The sequence below is a fragment of the Periplaneta americana genome, chromosome 15 (assembly GCF_040183065.1).
Source record: "Periplaneta americana isolate PAMFEO1 chromosome 15, P.americana_PAMFEO1_priV1, whole genome shotgun sequence".
Lineage (NCBI taxonomy): Eukaryota > Metazoa > Arthropoda > Insecta > Blattodea > Blattidae > Periplaneta > Periplaneta americana.
In genome coordinates this window covers 31,818,779-31,836,361 of record NC_091131.1, presented here as the reverse complement: position 1 = coordinate 31,836,361, position 17,583 = coordinate 31,818,779, and the positions used below count along the sequence as shown (strand labels likewise).

At 35.5% G+C, this 17,583-nt stretch overlaps 2 protein-coding genes across 4 annotated transcripts in view; one reads left to right on the top strand and one right to left on the bottom strand.

Moving 5' to 3' along the window:
• The window catches only part of Iml1 (GATOR complex protein Iml1), a 105,589-nt gene that overhangs the window by 9,648 nt on the left and 78,358 nt on the right, over positions 1 to 17,583 (bottom strand). For all 3 annotated transcript variants that reach the window (XM_069846908.1, XM_069846909.1, XM_069846910.1), the window contains 6 exons: positions 17,448 to 17,556; positions 11,996 to 12,208; positions 8,836 to 8,996; positions 8,587 to 8,755; positions 4,282 to 4,493; positions 249 to 431 (listed from right to left, as the gene is read on the bottom strand). In XM_069846908.1, coding sequence (XP_069703009.1) covers positions 249 to 431; positions 4,282 to 4,493; positions 8,587 to 8,755; positions 8,836 to 8,996; positions 11,996 to 12,208; positions 17,448 to 17,556 — 1,047 coding nt within the window. The remainder of the gene's footprint in view (positions 1 to 248; positions 432 to 4,281; positions 4,494 to 8,586; positions 8,756 to 8,835; positions 8,997 to 11,995; positions 12,209 to 17,447; positions 17,557 to 17,583) is intronic.
• The window catches only part of Argl (Argininosuccinate lyase), a 60,249-nt gene that overhangs the window by 40,433 nt on the left and 2,233 nt on the right, over positions 1 to 17,583 (top strand). The gene's annotated exons all lie outside the window — the stretch shown is intronic.

Here is a 17,583-nt window from a genome sequence, read left to right as displayed (position 1 = left end):
CACAGCAGGTTTGTTACAAGACATTTGTGTTCAGATGTGCTGTGTGACCAACATTGTCAATAAAAATTACACAATCCATTTTGATTTAAGAGCCAATCTTTTGTTCAGATGTGTCTAGGATGATAGTTTATGATTTAAGGAATATAAAACAATTATTGGGAATTTGTAAGGAATACAGAACAATTTTTGGAAATTTCCTCTTCAGGAAGAAAGATGAAATATTCCGCAAACATAAGAATGATTCTTACCCTCCTGTCTTGCCCATAGTCATCCTTATTCTTCCCACTAACATGCCTCGTGATGTACTCTTCATGGGGACTCGACAGGGCATCTGAATGTACAGGGTATCTGCGTGGATTCTGGATCCCCAATTGTCTGCTTCCAAACCCAGATCGTACACCATGTGACAGTGAGTTACGATGGTGTTGTCTCTGGAATAAAATATTGATGTCAGAAATGAACTGTTTCCAGAATTCCTAATTTTCTGATTTAATAGAAGGCATGAAATTAAACATACGTACGAGTATATATTATTTTAATGTACCGAAGTACATATGATATTTCCATGCAGATATTCTGCGTCATCATACGATGAAAGAGTAATGGAACGGAGAAAAATTCTCTCCGGCGCCGGGATTTGAACCCGGGTTTTCAGCTCTACGTGCTGATGCTTTATCCACTAAGCCACACCGGATACCCACCCTGGCGTCGGACAGAATCGTCTCAGTTTAAGTTCCAACTCTTGGGTTCCCTCTAGTGGCCACCCTCTGCACTACGTCATAGATGTCTATGAACATAGGACTGAAGTCCACACATGTGCTGAGGTGCACTCGTTATGAGTGACTAGTTGGCCGGGATCCGACGGAATAAGTGCAGTCTTAAATCATCATTCTGTCCGACGCCGGGGTGGGTATCCGGTGTGGCTTAGTGGATAAAGCATCAGCACATAGAGCTGAAAACCCAGGTTCAAATCCCGGTGCCAGAGAGAATTTTTCTCCGTTCCATTACTCTTTCATCGTATGATGACGCAGAATATCTGCATGGAAATATCATATGTACTTCGGTACATTAAAATAATATATATGATATGTGTAAATGACTTCGTGATTTAAGACGGCGCTTATTCCGTCGGATCCCGGCCAACTAGTCACTCATAACGAGTGCACCTCAGCACATGTGTGGACTTCAGTTCTACGTTCATACACATCTATGACGTAGTGCAGAGGGCGGCCACTAGAGGGAACCCAAGAGTTGGAACTTAAACTGAGACGATTCTGTCCGACGCCGGGTTGGGTATCCAGTGTGGCTTAGTGGATAAAGCATCAGCACGTAGAGCTGAAAACCCGGGTTCAAATCCCGACACCGGAGAGAATTTTTCTCCGTTCCATTACTCTTTCATCATACGTACGAGGCTGAGCAGAACACGAAATCTTCTGGGAGTTTGAAAAGATAAAAAAATGCCGACTTCACCTGAACTTGAATGCAGCTCCAAACAGTTGAACAAATGAGCAAAAGTGTAAATACTGTATTAAAAACAAATTAGTAATTAACGCATAGGTGGAATGAATAAGAGGATGAATACAAAAAAAAATTAAATACAGTACACAAATAAATGAATAAGTTCAATATACTGCCCCGTGCAAATTAATCCGAACAAGGTAATTTTTTCTTCATTTTCCCAAAGAATTGCCACCAATGTATTTACAGTAAAATCTTGTGTTCTCTGTCCATTGTTGCTTGTTGATTCAAATGTAATTGTTGTGTGTAACAGTTCTTTCAGTTCAAATGTGCATTTATTTGTATGTGGTCTAGTTTCATAATTCTCTTTTGAGATTTGTAAATTTCGTTCTTCAAAGGATAAGACTCCCAGGAAATGAAGTGCGATTCTGGCATTAGCACAAAATACTTCTGACGCAAAGAGAGATATAGCTAGAAAATTTTGTGTTTGTGTAGCCACTGTACATAGAATTATTCAACAGCACAAACAATCTGGCTCCTTTACACCAAAGAAAAAGGGGAACTGCGGCAGGAAAAAAAAACTACACCAAGTGATGACTGCTTTCTTCTTTAAAAAAGCACAGTAAACTCCAGATTCACTGCTGTGGACTTAGCTCGTGAATTGGGGGAAGCGGAGTGAATCTACACACATCTAATGTTCGTCGTAGATTTTTAGTAGCAGGAAGGAAAGTCCGAAAACCTGTGAAGAAACAAACTCCTACACAAGAAATCCACAAGAAACGCCTCTTGTGGGTGTGTGCTCATCAGAGTTGAACAATACAAGACTGGCAAAAAGTTTTTTCTCTGATGAGAGTCACTTCGAAATGCAAGGACAGAGGATTCAGTCTGTGTGCCAAGCAAATAATAAGCCTCCAACTTCAGCACATTTGCAGCAGACTGTAAAAAACCACATCAAGAAGATGTTTTGGGGGTGTTTCACCTATGAAAGGCAGGACCTTTAATTCCTGTTGAAGGCATGAAGAAAAGTGACCAGTACATCGGAGTACTGGAGAGAGCTGTTCATGAACTGCAGAAAAGGTTTCCGAATGGTGGTGGAATTTTTCAGCCAGATTTAGCTCCTTGCCACTCTTCAAAGGAAGTGAAGAAATCTTCAGTGATAACAATGTTCGTGTGCTTGAATGGCCAGGGAATTCTCCTGACATTAATCCCATAGAAAATATGTGGGCTATTTGCAAAAAGGGACTTGTACACTTTGACTGTCCCACAAAAGAACTCATAACAGTATCTTTTTTTGAGTGTGGCTTCGTGATGATATATACTGAAAAATGTATGTTCCAAGCTTGTTGAGTCAGTGCCAAATCATGTAATGGAGCTTATAAAATAGAAAGGAGGATATTTACTATTAAGAAGGATAAATATAAATAATTGATGAATAAATGCATGAAAATATGTAAAATATTGTTTCCGAAAACGTATTATGTGTCTTTCACGTGTTAAATTTTATATTACCCTGTTAACATGTTTCAGCCTGCTATTGGCCATCTTCAGAACTGGTTGTTGCTGGTCTTGGCACCTTTCTTGGCACCTTTTGTTTTGTTTCCTGTAGGGGTGTGTTTGTGTAGTGTAATGTGGAGTCAAAGAGTGTGTGTGTTCTGAAATTGAGTTGTGTGTTGAGAATTTCGTTTGGATGTGTTTTTGTGTGTCTGTATATTTCGTACTGTTCTAGTGTGTTTAGTTTCTGGTTTTTTGGTTGGATGTGTAGAATTTCCATGTCTGTGTTGATGTCTCTGTAGGTATGGTTAGCATTTGTGATGTGTTCTGCATATATGGAAGTGTTTCTGTCCTATGTAGAATTTGTTGCAGGTGTTCCATTTGAGTTTGTATACACTTGTGTGGTTGTATTTATTTGTTTGTGTTGTTTGTGTGTTGAGATGTTTTTGTAGTGTATTATTTGTTCTGTATGTGATGTTGTAATTTTAACCAAAAAGCCAGAAACTAAACACACTAGAACAATACGAAATATACACACACACACACAAAAACAGATCCAAACGAAATTCTCAACACACAACTCAATTTCAGAACATACACTTTTTGACTCTACATTACACTACACAAACACACCCCCACAGGAAACAAAATAAAAGGCGCCAAGACCAGCAACAACCAGTTCTGAAGATGGCCAATAGCAGGTTGAAACATGTTAACAAGGTAATATAAAATTTAACACGGAAAGACACATAATACGTTTTCCAAAGTGATATATTGTTAAAAGTTGTGTAATCAAGATGTATAAAATATTGTGTTATTGTTCTGTTCCAATTGATTCACATGGGACTGTACATTAAGAAGTACAGTAAATAATAAACTAATAAATAAATTTCCACCACTATGGAGTAACAATTAGTATGTCTGACATGAAACAAGTGGGTCTGGGTTCAAATATTGTTCAGGACAAGTTACATGGCTGATATTTCATCCGGGAGTTTTACTCAACCCATTAACAGCAAATGCTGGATAACTTTCAGCGCTGGACACTAGACTCATTTCGCTGGCATTATAATCTTCATTTCATTAAGACACCAGATAACCATTGCACTTGATAGAACATCATAAAATAAACCAATTAAAAGTAATAAATAAATGAATACGCACAATTACCCACAGCTCAATCTTACTCTCTCAGAGTAATATTACTAACTGAAAATACATGACACAGGGCCTATGTCTTCATTCTCTTCTGAAGGAAGATATGAGTAAGCCTTTGGAGTTTGAATTCGCGAATCTCTTCAACTAACAAAAAGCACTATGAACACAACAGACCTGGCAAGGCTGTGATGGGATCAGGATGAACATGTTCCCAGTCAGATGCACATACTGCATCTGGTGCGCCATGGTGCTGGTGTTGTTGTTATTGCCAGACGTGGGTGAGCTGACACTGGAGCTCTCCACAGTGCAGCGCATGAACCCAAAACGCTCTACGATCGCCTCTTGGAACAGGAACAAACGATGGTCCCACGACTCTTCCGGGAATTCTTGAACCAGAAAGAAAGACACTCTCAGATGGTTAACACTAGTGTGTGCTGCTTGATACATAGTACTGGTTGAAAACGTTGGACACATCCTCATGTGGCAGTGACAATGAAATTATAATAGAGATTTAATAGAATTACATTATACGAAATGGGAATAGTCTGAGAAAATCTGCTTCAACTTCCTTACCAGTAAGGAAGGAAAGAGAGGCAAGAGAACAAAGACACAGCAGTGAGAAGAAGAAAAAAAGAGGAAGAGGTAGAAAGAAAGGAAATGAAAAGTGAAATGAGGTAGGTAGATATCTAATGCTCTTGATTTAACAAGTGAGTTATTTTCTCTCTTGCTTCCCAGTATTTATTTATTTATTTAATACTTTACACTTGAGCTACATTAGGCATTGCAGCCCGAAAGAGCAGAAGCTCGTGCTCGGGCGCAGTTCAGATCAGTTATACAAAATATATCATAAAATTAAGAGAGTTCATTGAGCACAATAACATTAATAAATGGTAAAATACATACAGCATGTAATAACAGGGTCTATATACAAATAGAAAATACAAAAATACATAAATATTAGAGTATCAATTTTTAACTCAATTAGCTTAAACAATTAAATAATTAATCTGATTTGTTTCTTAAATCTATGTGTGTTAAATGTACTTAGCTCAGTGTAAGCTCTAATTAATGCATTATATATTTTGGGTCCAAAATTTCTGCTGTGTTTTAATCCAGCAGTTGTGTGGCATTTCGGAGTATTTAGAAAGAAACTGTAGTTTTGTCTCGTATGGTATTCGTGAGGATCAAATTTAAATTTATTATGGTTTTTATGGAAGTAAATCAGCAATGTTTGTTTATAAATTTGTTCTAGATTTGATACACCAAATTCCAAATTAGATATAAGACTTTTATCTTTTTGAAGTGCTTCTCAGTATGTTAAATGATTCATATCCATTTCTTCTTCTTGAGAACAGAATACACAATTTGAAGCAGACAGGATGCCAATTCAATGTAAATGTTTACCCACACAATCATGAGCAGTAAAGAGTCTGAACATTACAGCAGATTTACGTGGTAGAACAGGAATTGAATGAGATCTTTCCAGATAAATTTTGAAAGGACAAATGAAGAAGAGGAAGAAAGTAAGAAATGGACATTCTACCGTTAGCTGAGCTCTAAGAGAAGATGGTGTGGTGCTCTAGTTAGACCCAATACTTAATTTTGTAGAAGCATGAGAACTGTGGACCTATTTTGGAAGTTATGACGAGATGAGAAATCTTTCCTTCATCTGGAGTTGAACTCAGGTTCTTTCAGTCTGTCATTCTACCAATAGAATAACTTCAATATGAGAACGAAATGGATGGCATGAACAGAAAAGAAGAAAGAAAGAAAGGAAGAGAAGATTAAAGTGCGTGAAAAGAAAATAAAGAAGGGAGAGAATGGATGAAAATAAATGCGGAAGTGAGAAAAATGAAGAGAGAAGAAAAGAGAATACAGGACAGAGAGGAATGAAAGGAAGGAGAACATGTAGATTATGGAAGAAAGGAACAAAGGAAATGGAAAGAATGGAGAAATAGAAAAATGGAAGAATGGAGCAAAGGAAAAGAAAGGAGAAAAAAGGGCAATGGAAAAACAGAACAAGAGTAAGAAAAGAGAAATGGAAGAGCAGAACAAAGGGAAGGAACGAAAAATGGAAGAACAGAGCAAAAGGAAGGAAAGAAAAATGTAAGAAGTGAACAACGGGAAGTGAAGAAAACTAGAAGAATGGAACAAAGGGAAGGAAAGAGAAATGGAAGAATGCAGCAATGGGAACAAAAGAAAAAGGAAAGAATCAATCAATCTTCTTAATGTATCCAGCTGTTTGCTGACAACATAAGGTCCACTGTAGTCTATTCAGTTTTTGTTTTTCACGAGAAATGAGGGGTATCTTGATCGGTGTTCATCATAGATGCCTGTTGCTAGTAGCCAAAGTTGAGGTGTAGTCCATATTATATACTGCAGGGCTATGTATTCTGCAACTGGTACTGATGATTTTAATTTACTTCTTTTGTGGTTTATGGATGGACAGTATAGAAGAATGTGTTCCAGATCTTCATCATGATTATTACACCACAAACAAGTAGGATTATCAGAAAGATGAAATCGGTGTAGATACAATAATTGTGTGACAATGTGACCTGTTCTGGCTCTTGTTAAAAATGTTTGAACATGTCTGGGCAAGTTTTTGTACGTTTCCAGGTCATTTGGTTTCTTCTGTAAAATTGTTCCTTTGTCAGAAGAGAGCCAATTGTTGATCCATAGGTTTATAAAATGAGACTTACTGAAGCAAAGGCACTGGATAGAGATATCACTTGAAGTGGTCTTGGTTGCAAATATGTTGCCTGTTTTGCAATATTATCGACTTTCTCGTTTCCAGGTATACCACAATGACTAGGTATCCACTGAAATGTTATTTCCTTTTGGAGTTTTTTTTTTTTTTTGAAAGAATGGAAAAACAAGAAAAAATGAAAGGGAGAAAAGAAATTGAAGTAAGAATTAAAGGGATGAAAGGTAGAACAGAAAGCAAGAATAAAAGGAAAGAAAGGGATGAAGATAATATCTTCAATCTAGAACTAACTGGCAGCAACATGTTCACCGCATGGAAAGGACTCGCATTCCTCGTCACATTTCTACCTACTGTCCAAGAGGGAAGAGAACACTAGGAAGACCTTTAAAGAGATGGCTTGAGATCGTAACGCCCAATACTTGTTAGGACGATGATGATTAGGGAGTGGCTTTTTATGTGCTAAAAAATTTAAATATATTTATTTTTTATGCGCTAAAAAGTACGAAAATATTTGCTAAAAATAAAAAAATATATATATATTTTTTAAAATATGACAAAAATACCTTACTTAGCTCGAAAAAAATTGTTACTAGGTACTCACCAACCACACTTGAGTGCTAGTAGTTGGCCGAGAATTGCAGTGAACAACAAAGGTCATCTCCAAATGAATTCTCCATCTCAAATGCATGCCGATTATCTCTGAACGACTTATACTGTGAAAACGATCTTTCCACATCACAGGACGTCAGACGTGCATATTTAAAGAGAGAGGAATGTCACAAACACAAACATCGTCAATTTCACCTACAGGCACACTCTCCAATACTTGAGCAACTTTACACATTTTTTTATATCCACTATTTTTCCCAAACACATTCTGGAATTTGTCCCTTAGTAATTGTGCTTCTGAACCTGGTAGCGAGTCTAATTTAATTTCCATGACACGCACCTCCCTGTTTCAGACAACAGGTTTTTGGATATTTCGAGTTTTTTTATGGTGTCACACAAAAAGCTTAGATTTGATAATAGGAAAGCCAAATCGTTTTTTAAACAACCATCTTTCAGTATATCTTCAAGGATATCGACTGATGAAGCCTGATAACAGGGAAATCAAAACAAGATAATATATATTGCCTTATTTGATAGACATGAGCGAGAGGCGAGAGATTTGTTTAAATTAAATAATGTTCATACCTGTGCTCTTATCTGTTGTGTTTCACAAACAAAACGTGGAATGAAATCATCTTCAGCAACAATAAACATTCCTAATTGTGTTGCAAGATCTTTCCTTCTTGTCCATGTTAATTTATAACATTGATATGCTGCCTAGCAGTTCTTAGAACTCGAGGCAATACTGTTACGAAAATGGATCACGGATACACCACACAGCGCTTAGAAACACGAAGTAACCAAGAATTCTTAAAAAAGATAACGCACTTCTGAGTGATATAATTGATTTAGATTTAAAATATTTCAAATTTCTTGTAAAAAATTATTTAAGTAAAAAACCTCCAAGATTTATGTGTTTATAACAGATTTCCTTAAAATATGTATTTACGTAATTTTTTTTGTGAAAATATGTGTTTTTATGTGAAATAAAATTCGGGTTTTAAATTTGAAACTTCATGTTCGGAATTTTTAACTTTGTTAATTGTGTTTTATCACACGCAAAAAGAATATTTAATTACATAGGAATCTGCTCCTTAATGATGATGATGATGATCTGTAATAATCTTCAGCGAAGTATGTTCCTGCTAAACAATAGTACTTACCTTCAAAGAGGTAGCTCTTGTTTCCCATGAGGCACTCTGTGTCTAGAGGTATAAATATTGGACCTCTCAGAGGATCAGATTTGTGAGTGAAGGGTAAAGCTAGTGGATCAGCTGGAATAGGGATCATCAATAGGCCACAAGTCTGCGCTTTTCTCGACCAACCCATAACCTACAAAATAATACAACACATATAACCACAACGTTTTAACAGAATAAACTAAGTATGCCAGTATAATTAAATGTGTTTACCAGTTCAGCTACGATAGTTCCTGATGCTGTCACCCATTGCACAACGAGCTCAAATGCTCTGTCAGGTCTGTACAGGGACTGGTAGCGTGCATGGCCCCATTCTATTCTATCACTCTTCGTGTTGATATCAATTTCAAGATGGGTGTGCTTGTATAATGGAACTGTAACATGAAAAATTACAATTGAAGGTTCCACTGCAAGAATGATGGATGTCACTTTCTTGTCGAAAATGAACCAAGACTGTCAATGCATAGCTTAAGACATATAGAATGTACATAGAGAGTTATATGGTATTAACACTGATAGTCATTGTCCAGTAATGAACGGAAAATCACAGTTAAGCTTTGAGCGCTAAGCATTTCAAACTTTCAATTGCTTCTCCTGCAAAATGTATTCCAAATGACATCCATCATTCTTGCAGTTGACTGTTCAATTATAAAAAATTCACAGAAATACGAACAAAAGACTAAGTATATGTTATGTCTCGTGACCAGAACATAGTACGAAATGGCAATATAAAAATAGGAAATTTATCCTTTGAAGGAGTGGAAAAATTCAAATACTTTTGAGCAACAACAACAAATATAAATAACACTCAAGCGGAAATTAAAAGCAGAATAAATATGGGAAATGCCTGTTATTATTTGGTAGAGAAGCTTTTGTCATATAGTCTGCTCTCAGAAAAGCTGAAAGAATTTATAAATAGCTATATCACTGGTTGTTTTGTATGGTTGTGAAACTTGAACTCTCACATTGAGAGAGGAACAGAAGTTAAGGGTGTTTGAGAATAATTTGCTTAAGAAAATATTTGGGGCTAAGAGGGATGAAGTTACAGGAGAATGGAGAAAGTTACACAATGCAGAACAGCATGTATTGTATTCTTTACCTAACATAATTAGGAACATTAAATCCAAGCATTTGAGATGGGCAGGGCATGCAGTACATAAGGGTGAATTCAGAAATGCATATAGAGTGTTAGTTGGAAGGCCGGAAGAAAAAAGACCTTTGGGAAGGCGGAGACGTAGATGGAGGATAATATTAAAATGGATTTGAGGAAGGTGGGATATGATGCTTGGGACTGGATTAATCTTGCTCAGGATAGGGAGCGATGGTGGGCTTATGTGAGGGCGGCAATGAACCTCTGGGTCCTGTAAAAGCGATTTATAAGTAAGTAAGTGTGAAGAATGTTCAAATGAAACTCATTCACCCCATCTCACGTATCCTGTTATCCTTGAAGTATGATCACATGATATTGTATGCGGCATGATTGTCGCTTTATATAGAGCAGTCAAGAACACTTCAGTTCTATTCACAGGAAGTGTCTAGACGTCAGCAACTGTTAAAATGGCTAGTGTTCATCATTTTCTTTCACTTGTTTGGATCCTTAAAGAAAGCTCTGAAAGGGGTACAGATGATGAAATTTCTCACACAATTGGATACCTGTGTGAATACTTATGGAAACCTCCTGTAAGGAAACCTATTGCGTTCATGTACCCGACGCCTCCCGATACAATGAGACACCTGTGTGAATACCTATGGACACTTCTTCTAAGGAAACATACTGCATTCATATATCCAGCTAAAAATATCTCACACCTCCTCACACAATGGGACACGTATGTAAATGCCTAAGAATACTTTTTCTAAACAAATCTACTGCATGTATGTATGCTTAGATATTGATCTCTCTATATCTATCATATTTTTATGTAAGTAACTTAATAAATAAATAAACTTGTAAATTGGCTCAAACAGGTTTCATTTGACTGTACCCGTTCAAATCGGAACCTGAATAATCTGGAATCCTGTCTATTTCGGAACAATTTATTGGTCCTGGCGAAATTTGTATGTATTATGTGTAATTTTTCCTGAATAAAACGGAAACTGTCCAACACCGAAACGGAAACTGTCTGCTACTGTTCAAAACGGAAACAATATTTTGGACACATTATATTTTGTAACTATATTTTGAAACAGCGTGTAATTTCAAGGAATATACGAAATATGTAGGTCACTAAGATAAAAACAAGTTTTCTTTGCAAAATTCTAGAGAGTACGAGGGTGTGTTGGCCTGTCGATCATAAATTTTATTACCCCGTTGACTAGGCAGACGAGTCCCTTCAAAGATTTTCAATGCTTCGTACTCGTATACTGTCGTAGCTAAACAGAGCGCAAGTGTAGTGATTTCCAGGTAAAAAAAAAAGTTGCATAAAATGTGGCATTAACATTAAGTGATGAAGTAAAAGTTATCGAGATAAAGGAAAATTAGAAACAAAGTCTATGTGAAATAATATTGAAGTACAGTTGTGGAAAACTCAGGTGTAACACTTTAAAAAATAAAGATAATAATGAGTGAGTGACATGTAGCCAATATTAGTAATACAAAAGGAACCAAAAAGCAACTGTTTATGTGGAAATAAGTGAACTGTTGTGGGAGTGGGTTCTTCATGACCTTTCAAAGAACAAGCCAATTTCTGGATCTGTTCTGCAAAGCAAGCTATTGAACTGGGAAAGAAATTAAATAAACCAGAATTGAAGGCTTCTATTAGACGGCTCCTAGTCCAATTAATTAATAATGTGCAGTGATATGCAGTACAGTATTAGAGTATAGTGTTAGATATTAAATAGAATGAGATTAGTAAATTTAGTAATGTTTAATGACTAATGAGTGAGTTACGATAATATTTCTACAGAAAATGAGATTTTAATCAAGATGATTCACCAACGTAATAAGCGACAGAAAGCTGATTTAATGTGATGAGTGTTAAATGGAATATTTTGTACTTCTTGCAGTTTGCGGTATGCCATTTTGTTTTCCATGTATATGAATGACAAAATATTCCATTTTAATGTCACACCTGAATAATACGGAAACCTGTCCACAACGGAAAAAAAATTAGGACCATGTCACTTCTGTCTTGAACAGGTTTCACTGTATATTATTAAATTACGTAAACATTTCAAGAGATTTTTTTTTATAATCATGATAATCCTAACATATCATCATCATCATCATATATTATAAGCATCATTTTGATCATTCTCTATTTACCTCCTCAACAATAAAGCCATCTCACTTACAGCTTTTTTACCTCTTTTTTCCGTCCCTTTTTTATGATGATGATGATTATGTTAACATGCTTATTACTGTTCGACGCACCTGTCCACTCCCTGTCTCCATCACCAGCCTCTTGACATATTTCATCTAGAGTAGCGCATAGGAACTTGGGAATAGGACCTGAAGAAGACTGGGTTTCACTTGATGGCGATGTGGCCCCACTCTGTCTCCAACCTCCAGGGTGCTTCACTTCCACCTCCAGCCATTCATTCTCAAAGCTCTGAAGGTCGCCCAATGGGTGTACATATTCTGCATCTATAGTCATTAAAATGTTGCAATGTAACATGTTTATTTAAACCTATCCTACATTAAGAAACTTTTAACGATATAAAAGATTAGCTCTCAATACTAAAATCGGAATGACTTCAGAATATTGCTTAAGTACTTATGTCTTTACTGCATAATTGAACTTTTATTTTTGGTGCAAGGAACAACTTTTTTATGCATTTTTTATTTACCCTGGTACTATAAATAAAAAACGTGTTTTTTAATGATTTTTAAGTGGCAGTCTTTATATATAAGTAGTTGAGGTTTCGTTTTATCTAGAGAGAATCAAAACTCTAGTGGGATTTAAGTGACTATTACACGATTAGAAGAAAGTATATAAAGATTAGAAGAAATAAAGTACTCTAATACAATAAAATATTAAATTACTTACGACAATACTAAACTGTCTTCAAATGTCTTTTTGTACCATCTCACCATTATAAATATTACACTAGATGGCAGTAGTATGTTATGATTAGCCGTTCTCTTGTTACCAGTTGTGGCAACTATACAATCTTCATTGAAGTCTATATATGATTACTAGTCAAGAAGACTTTGTTGATTCAGTTTCATTTTTATTAAAATAGTTGCATTCCAATTATCAATATATTAAACAATCTCTGATACGTGACTGTCCATAATCTCATACAACAGAAGCTGTAACATAACTTAAATAATACAAAGAAGGTAAATGATGGAAAAGTTTTAATTAAGGATGATGAAATAAACATGAATCATTTTAAAAGGTACAATTATTGAAAGCAGAATGTTGGCAAACAAAGAAACAAATGCTAGGGAGGTGATAAAAATAAACAAATGCTATGGAGATAATAAAAACCAAATGCTAGGAAGGTGATAAAATTTGTAGGATAAGCAGCCATGATTGGTTGAAACACGTTGTTCCGTACTGTTTTATTGGTCGAAAATAGTATGACGTAGTAAAAAGTGCAATAGTCATCTAAAATATTTTCTTTAGATTTGAAAATGTTTCACGAAAGCATCTGCATGCTATAAAAAACAGCATATAACAAGAAACACAAGTTTTTGTTAATCACTTCTGAAATAACAAGGTCACATTTAAGTTTTTAAATGACAATAGGTACTCTATATTTTTTATCACTAGCATTACGGAGAGAGTTTAAAAATATGAAATACATAATACATCATGCAATATCAATAAGTTGTACAATACATGTCACTTGTATTCCTTCATGGGTTCATTAATCCTCTGTTGTCCAGCATTATGGTTTTCACTTACCACTACTGCAGGTTTTTTTTACAGCTAGTGCCGTTTTCTGCTTGTTTTTTTTTCTTTTCAAGCCTTTCTTCAGCTTGTTTAGAGATGTATAATACCAAATCCTCTTTCGGAATTTATCTTCCTCCATTCTCTGCAGATAACCACACCACTGCAGTCTCTTGGTTTCTATGGAGTCAACAACAGTCTCTTCTACCTTCATTAATATTGTCGAATCACATTATTCAGTATGTGAAACTTAGAGACACTACAACTTCTTCTCCAGATTCCATTTCTACGGCATGCATGCAATCTGCAGTTCTTTTAGAAATTTTCCATCCTGCTAAATCTTCTGAATCATATGTAGTTATACTTTAAAATATTTTCTTATGTAATAGTCATTTTGTTTTTGTTGTTATATGGCTATTCCATGAAATAGTATAGTTATCTTACCAACTCCCTTCCTTGTATTTTATAGTTGATGCCACTTTTGCTGTCACAACAGGCTCTAATTGTAGTTACATTTTTATTACGTTTCTGATTCCATTTGGCATATTCTGATTTGTATCTCTTAAACTTCATTTCAGTAGCTGTTGTTCTGGTTCCATTTTTCTTCCTTAATATCCATGATTCACTACTGTCACAAAGTACAAATATTTCCAAGGTCTTACATGGACGAGCTCTAATATATCATTGTCATATCATGGAAAATTTCATTAACTTATACTTACTTACTTACAAATGGCTTTCAAGGAACCCGAAGGTTCATTGCCGCCCTCACATAAGCCCGCCAGCAGTCCCTATCCTGTGCAAGATTAATCCAGTCTCTATCATCATACCCCACCTCCCTCAAATCCATTTTAATATTATCCTCCCATCTATGTCTCGGCCTCCCTAAAGGTCTTTTTCCCTCCGGTCTCCCAACTAACACTCTATATGCATTTCTGGATTCGCCCATACGTGCTACATGCCCTGCCCATCTCAAATATTGTTAATTATTTATATTATTTAGTATATTCAAGAATATTCTTTGGGATATGTACCTCACTGAAAAAAAATAATGTGTATCCAAGATATGTAAATTAATTTACTCAGACAATATATTTTAATAGATTTTGCTATGTACAGGATTTTTCCACGAAAGACATACATTTTCTTCTGTCCTGATTGCCATATTATACGCCGTGTTTCATAAATATTTGAGATGTTACAAAACTTTATTGCAAGTAAACTACTGAACTCACATTAATGAAACAAGTCCAGAATGAACAAGGAATTCAAATAGTTTGTGCATATGTTTTGTTAAGCTGAGACTTCACATTCCTGCTGTTACGCCATTTTGTTTTGTTCAGCTGCAACTCAAGCTCGTATTCTGCTGCTGCTGCTGCTGCTAGGCCATCACTCATATTGTTTTGTTCAGCTGCAGCTCATATTCCTCATTGTTGTGCAATGGCTGCTACTCATGTGGAGAAACTGTTCTGTGTTTTGGAATTTCACACTACTAAGTCAGTGGTTACTGTCCAACGTACATTTCGCAGAAAATTCGAAAACAACCTACTTCGTGAAAATTCAATTACGTATTTTTTACAAACAAATTAAAGAAATAGGTTGTATGTGCAAAGGAAAATTACCTGGTCACCCACCAACCTCCACACAGTGCTGCCAAGACACTGGATAAAACGTGCATCTGAAAATGTTGTGGCCCCTAAGATCACCGGACCTCACAACATGTAACTTCTATTTGTGGTGTTACATCAAAGACAGGGTATTCGTCCCACCAATGCCATGTAATATCGCAGATCTAAGGGAGTGTATCATCATAGGGGTTAGCATACTAAGAGGTCAATGTTAATACAAGTGTGGCAAGAACTAGACTATCATGTGGATATGTGCCATGTCAGCCATGGTTATATACAGTGAACATTTGCAGGTGTAAAAAAAAATGTTAGAGATCCAGGTTTGTTCTGGACTGGTTTCATTAATGTAAGTTCAATAGTTTACTTGTAATGAAGTTTTATAACCCCTCAAATATTTATGAAACACGACATATTCTATTCCAATTCTATTAAAATGATATACTGAACATTGTTAATCATCTTCAGAGGATGCTAATAAAACTAAGCCATCTGCAAATAGTAGTATATATTTTCATGTATATTGAGCAGTCGAGAATAATGTCATTTGCTCTCTTGCACTTCAATATTCATTAGAAAGACTGGAAAATTAAGTAAAAGTTGGAAATTGGTATGTTCGGAGATCCAAAAGGGGAATTCTATCTCCAGGGGCCTGTTTCTCAAAAATACTAGTTTAGTAGTTCACCAGTTACTAGTTACCAGAGTATATTTCATCAGCTCTAGTGGTTTCTGTTTCTCAAACTATTTCACCAGTCTAGTAACTTGTGACAATTTTTCACTAGTCACATGATCTCTTTCATTAGTCAGATGATTTAGTTCATTTGTTTATAGCCATTGGTAGGTATTGTTATTTGAGGTTAGAACGCTAAGTTGTTTGTGTTTTGGTTCTTACTTCTCTCTTCTCTTGAAATTCCATCAATTGAAAGCAAATTAACTATACTCAATATGATTAATGACTCGAAGGATATATCATTTGGTGCGTTTTCAAGCATAATAACAAAAATGATTAAGTAAACGACTGGACAAAAAAATTTGTAATATGCGAGGCTATGGAACTGATACTTCAGAACAAAGATTATGCATACGTTAGGGACACTTATTGGCCGACATTAAGAAAGCAACTTTGACGAGTACCAATTCAAGTTCACAGTATCATAATGTGAACACATTATGTAGCTAGTGGGTCTACTGGCGACATGGATGCCACTTATGACTTGAAAAATTCGCTAATTTTTTTTTTTTTTTTTCAGTTTTACGTTTGATCTATTCGTAAATTAGTGTCGTTTTGTATTTAATTTGTAGGCTAAAGTTGACAATGTCAGAAGAACTGGCAGTGGAGGAGGAAAGCCAGCAAAAATTACTGCAGTTGATGAATTGGTATTAGATTATTAGGAAAAAAATTCTGCATGTGTTGCTGGTCTAGGGCAGAAAAACCAGATGGCATTGGAAAATAATCAACATCCCGATTTGTAGAGCAATTTGTATTTGAAGCTTTGCTGATAATGCGTGACCTATTTGTTTGTCTTGTCATGGCAGGTCCCACTATATTTAACAACTCTCCAAGCTTTTCAGCACTTTATTTAAACCGTTCATTATATTTAAACAATGCTCCCGTAAAGGAATAATAATTGTTCTTTCTCGATATAGTTTTAGCTCTTCTCACAACTTCTTCACTACTTCAATCGGAATCACTAAACCACATATATTAAAAAAATAAGTACAATATTTTGTTTTGATTATCTGAGAAAGATTGCCACTGGTAGCTGATAATATAGAAATCACCAGTCTTTAGAGTCTTGTAGGAATATTCCTGTTGAATACTAGTATAATCAACTAGATTAGCATTTTGAGAAACAGAATCACTTATGAACTGGTGAAATCGCCCAATATTACTAGTCTGTGAACTGGTAACTACTACTTTACCCTTGTAGTTTCTAGAAACACAGACTTGTAAAATAAACTAATATTACTACTGTACAGACTAGTATTACTAGTCCGTAAGTTTTGAGAAACAGGCCCCAGATAATTTCACTTTCCAACCATATACTGCAGCAGTTACATCACCGTTATTTAGTGTATCATTTCCTCTACACAGCGTAAAACACTTCTACTGCTGTGACTTCATCCTCAGAGTCTCATTTATTTATAAAATAAAATTTTATTGATGAATGAAAAACGCAAAAATATCTCTTATAAATTATTTTAAATTGAATAATGGAAACTAACTTCTTGATCTCTCAAAGCTTGAGCAACGGACTCTTTTTTTTTTTACATACTATGTAAATATATGTAAGGAAACTACATATAAATATACAAAGATTCCTCATAAAATGTCAAAAATAAAAAGATATAAACTAACCTTTCTGATCTTTCTCTTGTTGGACTATGTGGTACAGGTAGAAACCTACGATAAGTGGATGGGAAAAGTCACCAGAAGCATGGCATATCATCTGCTCCTTAATCATGTTCTGCAACGTAACAGAACGCAAAAAAAC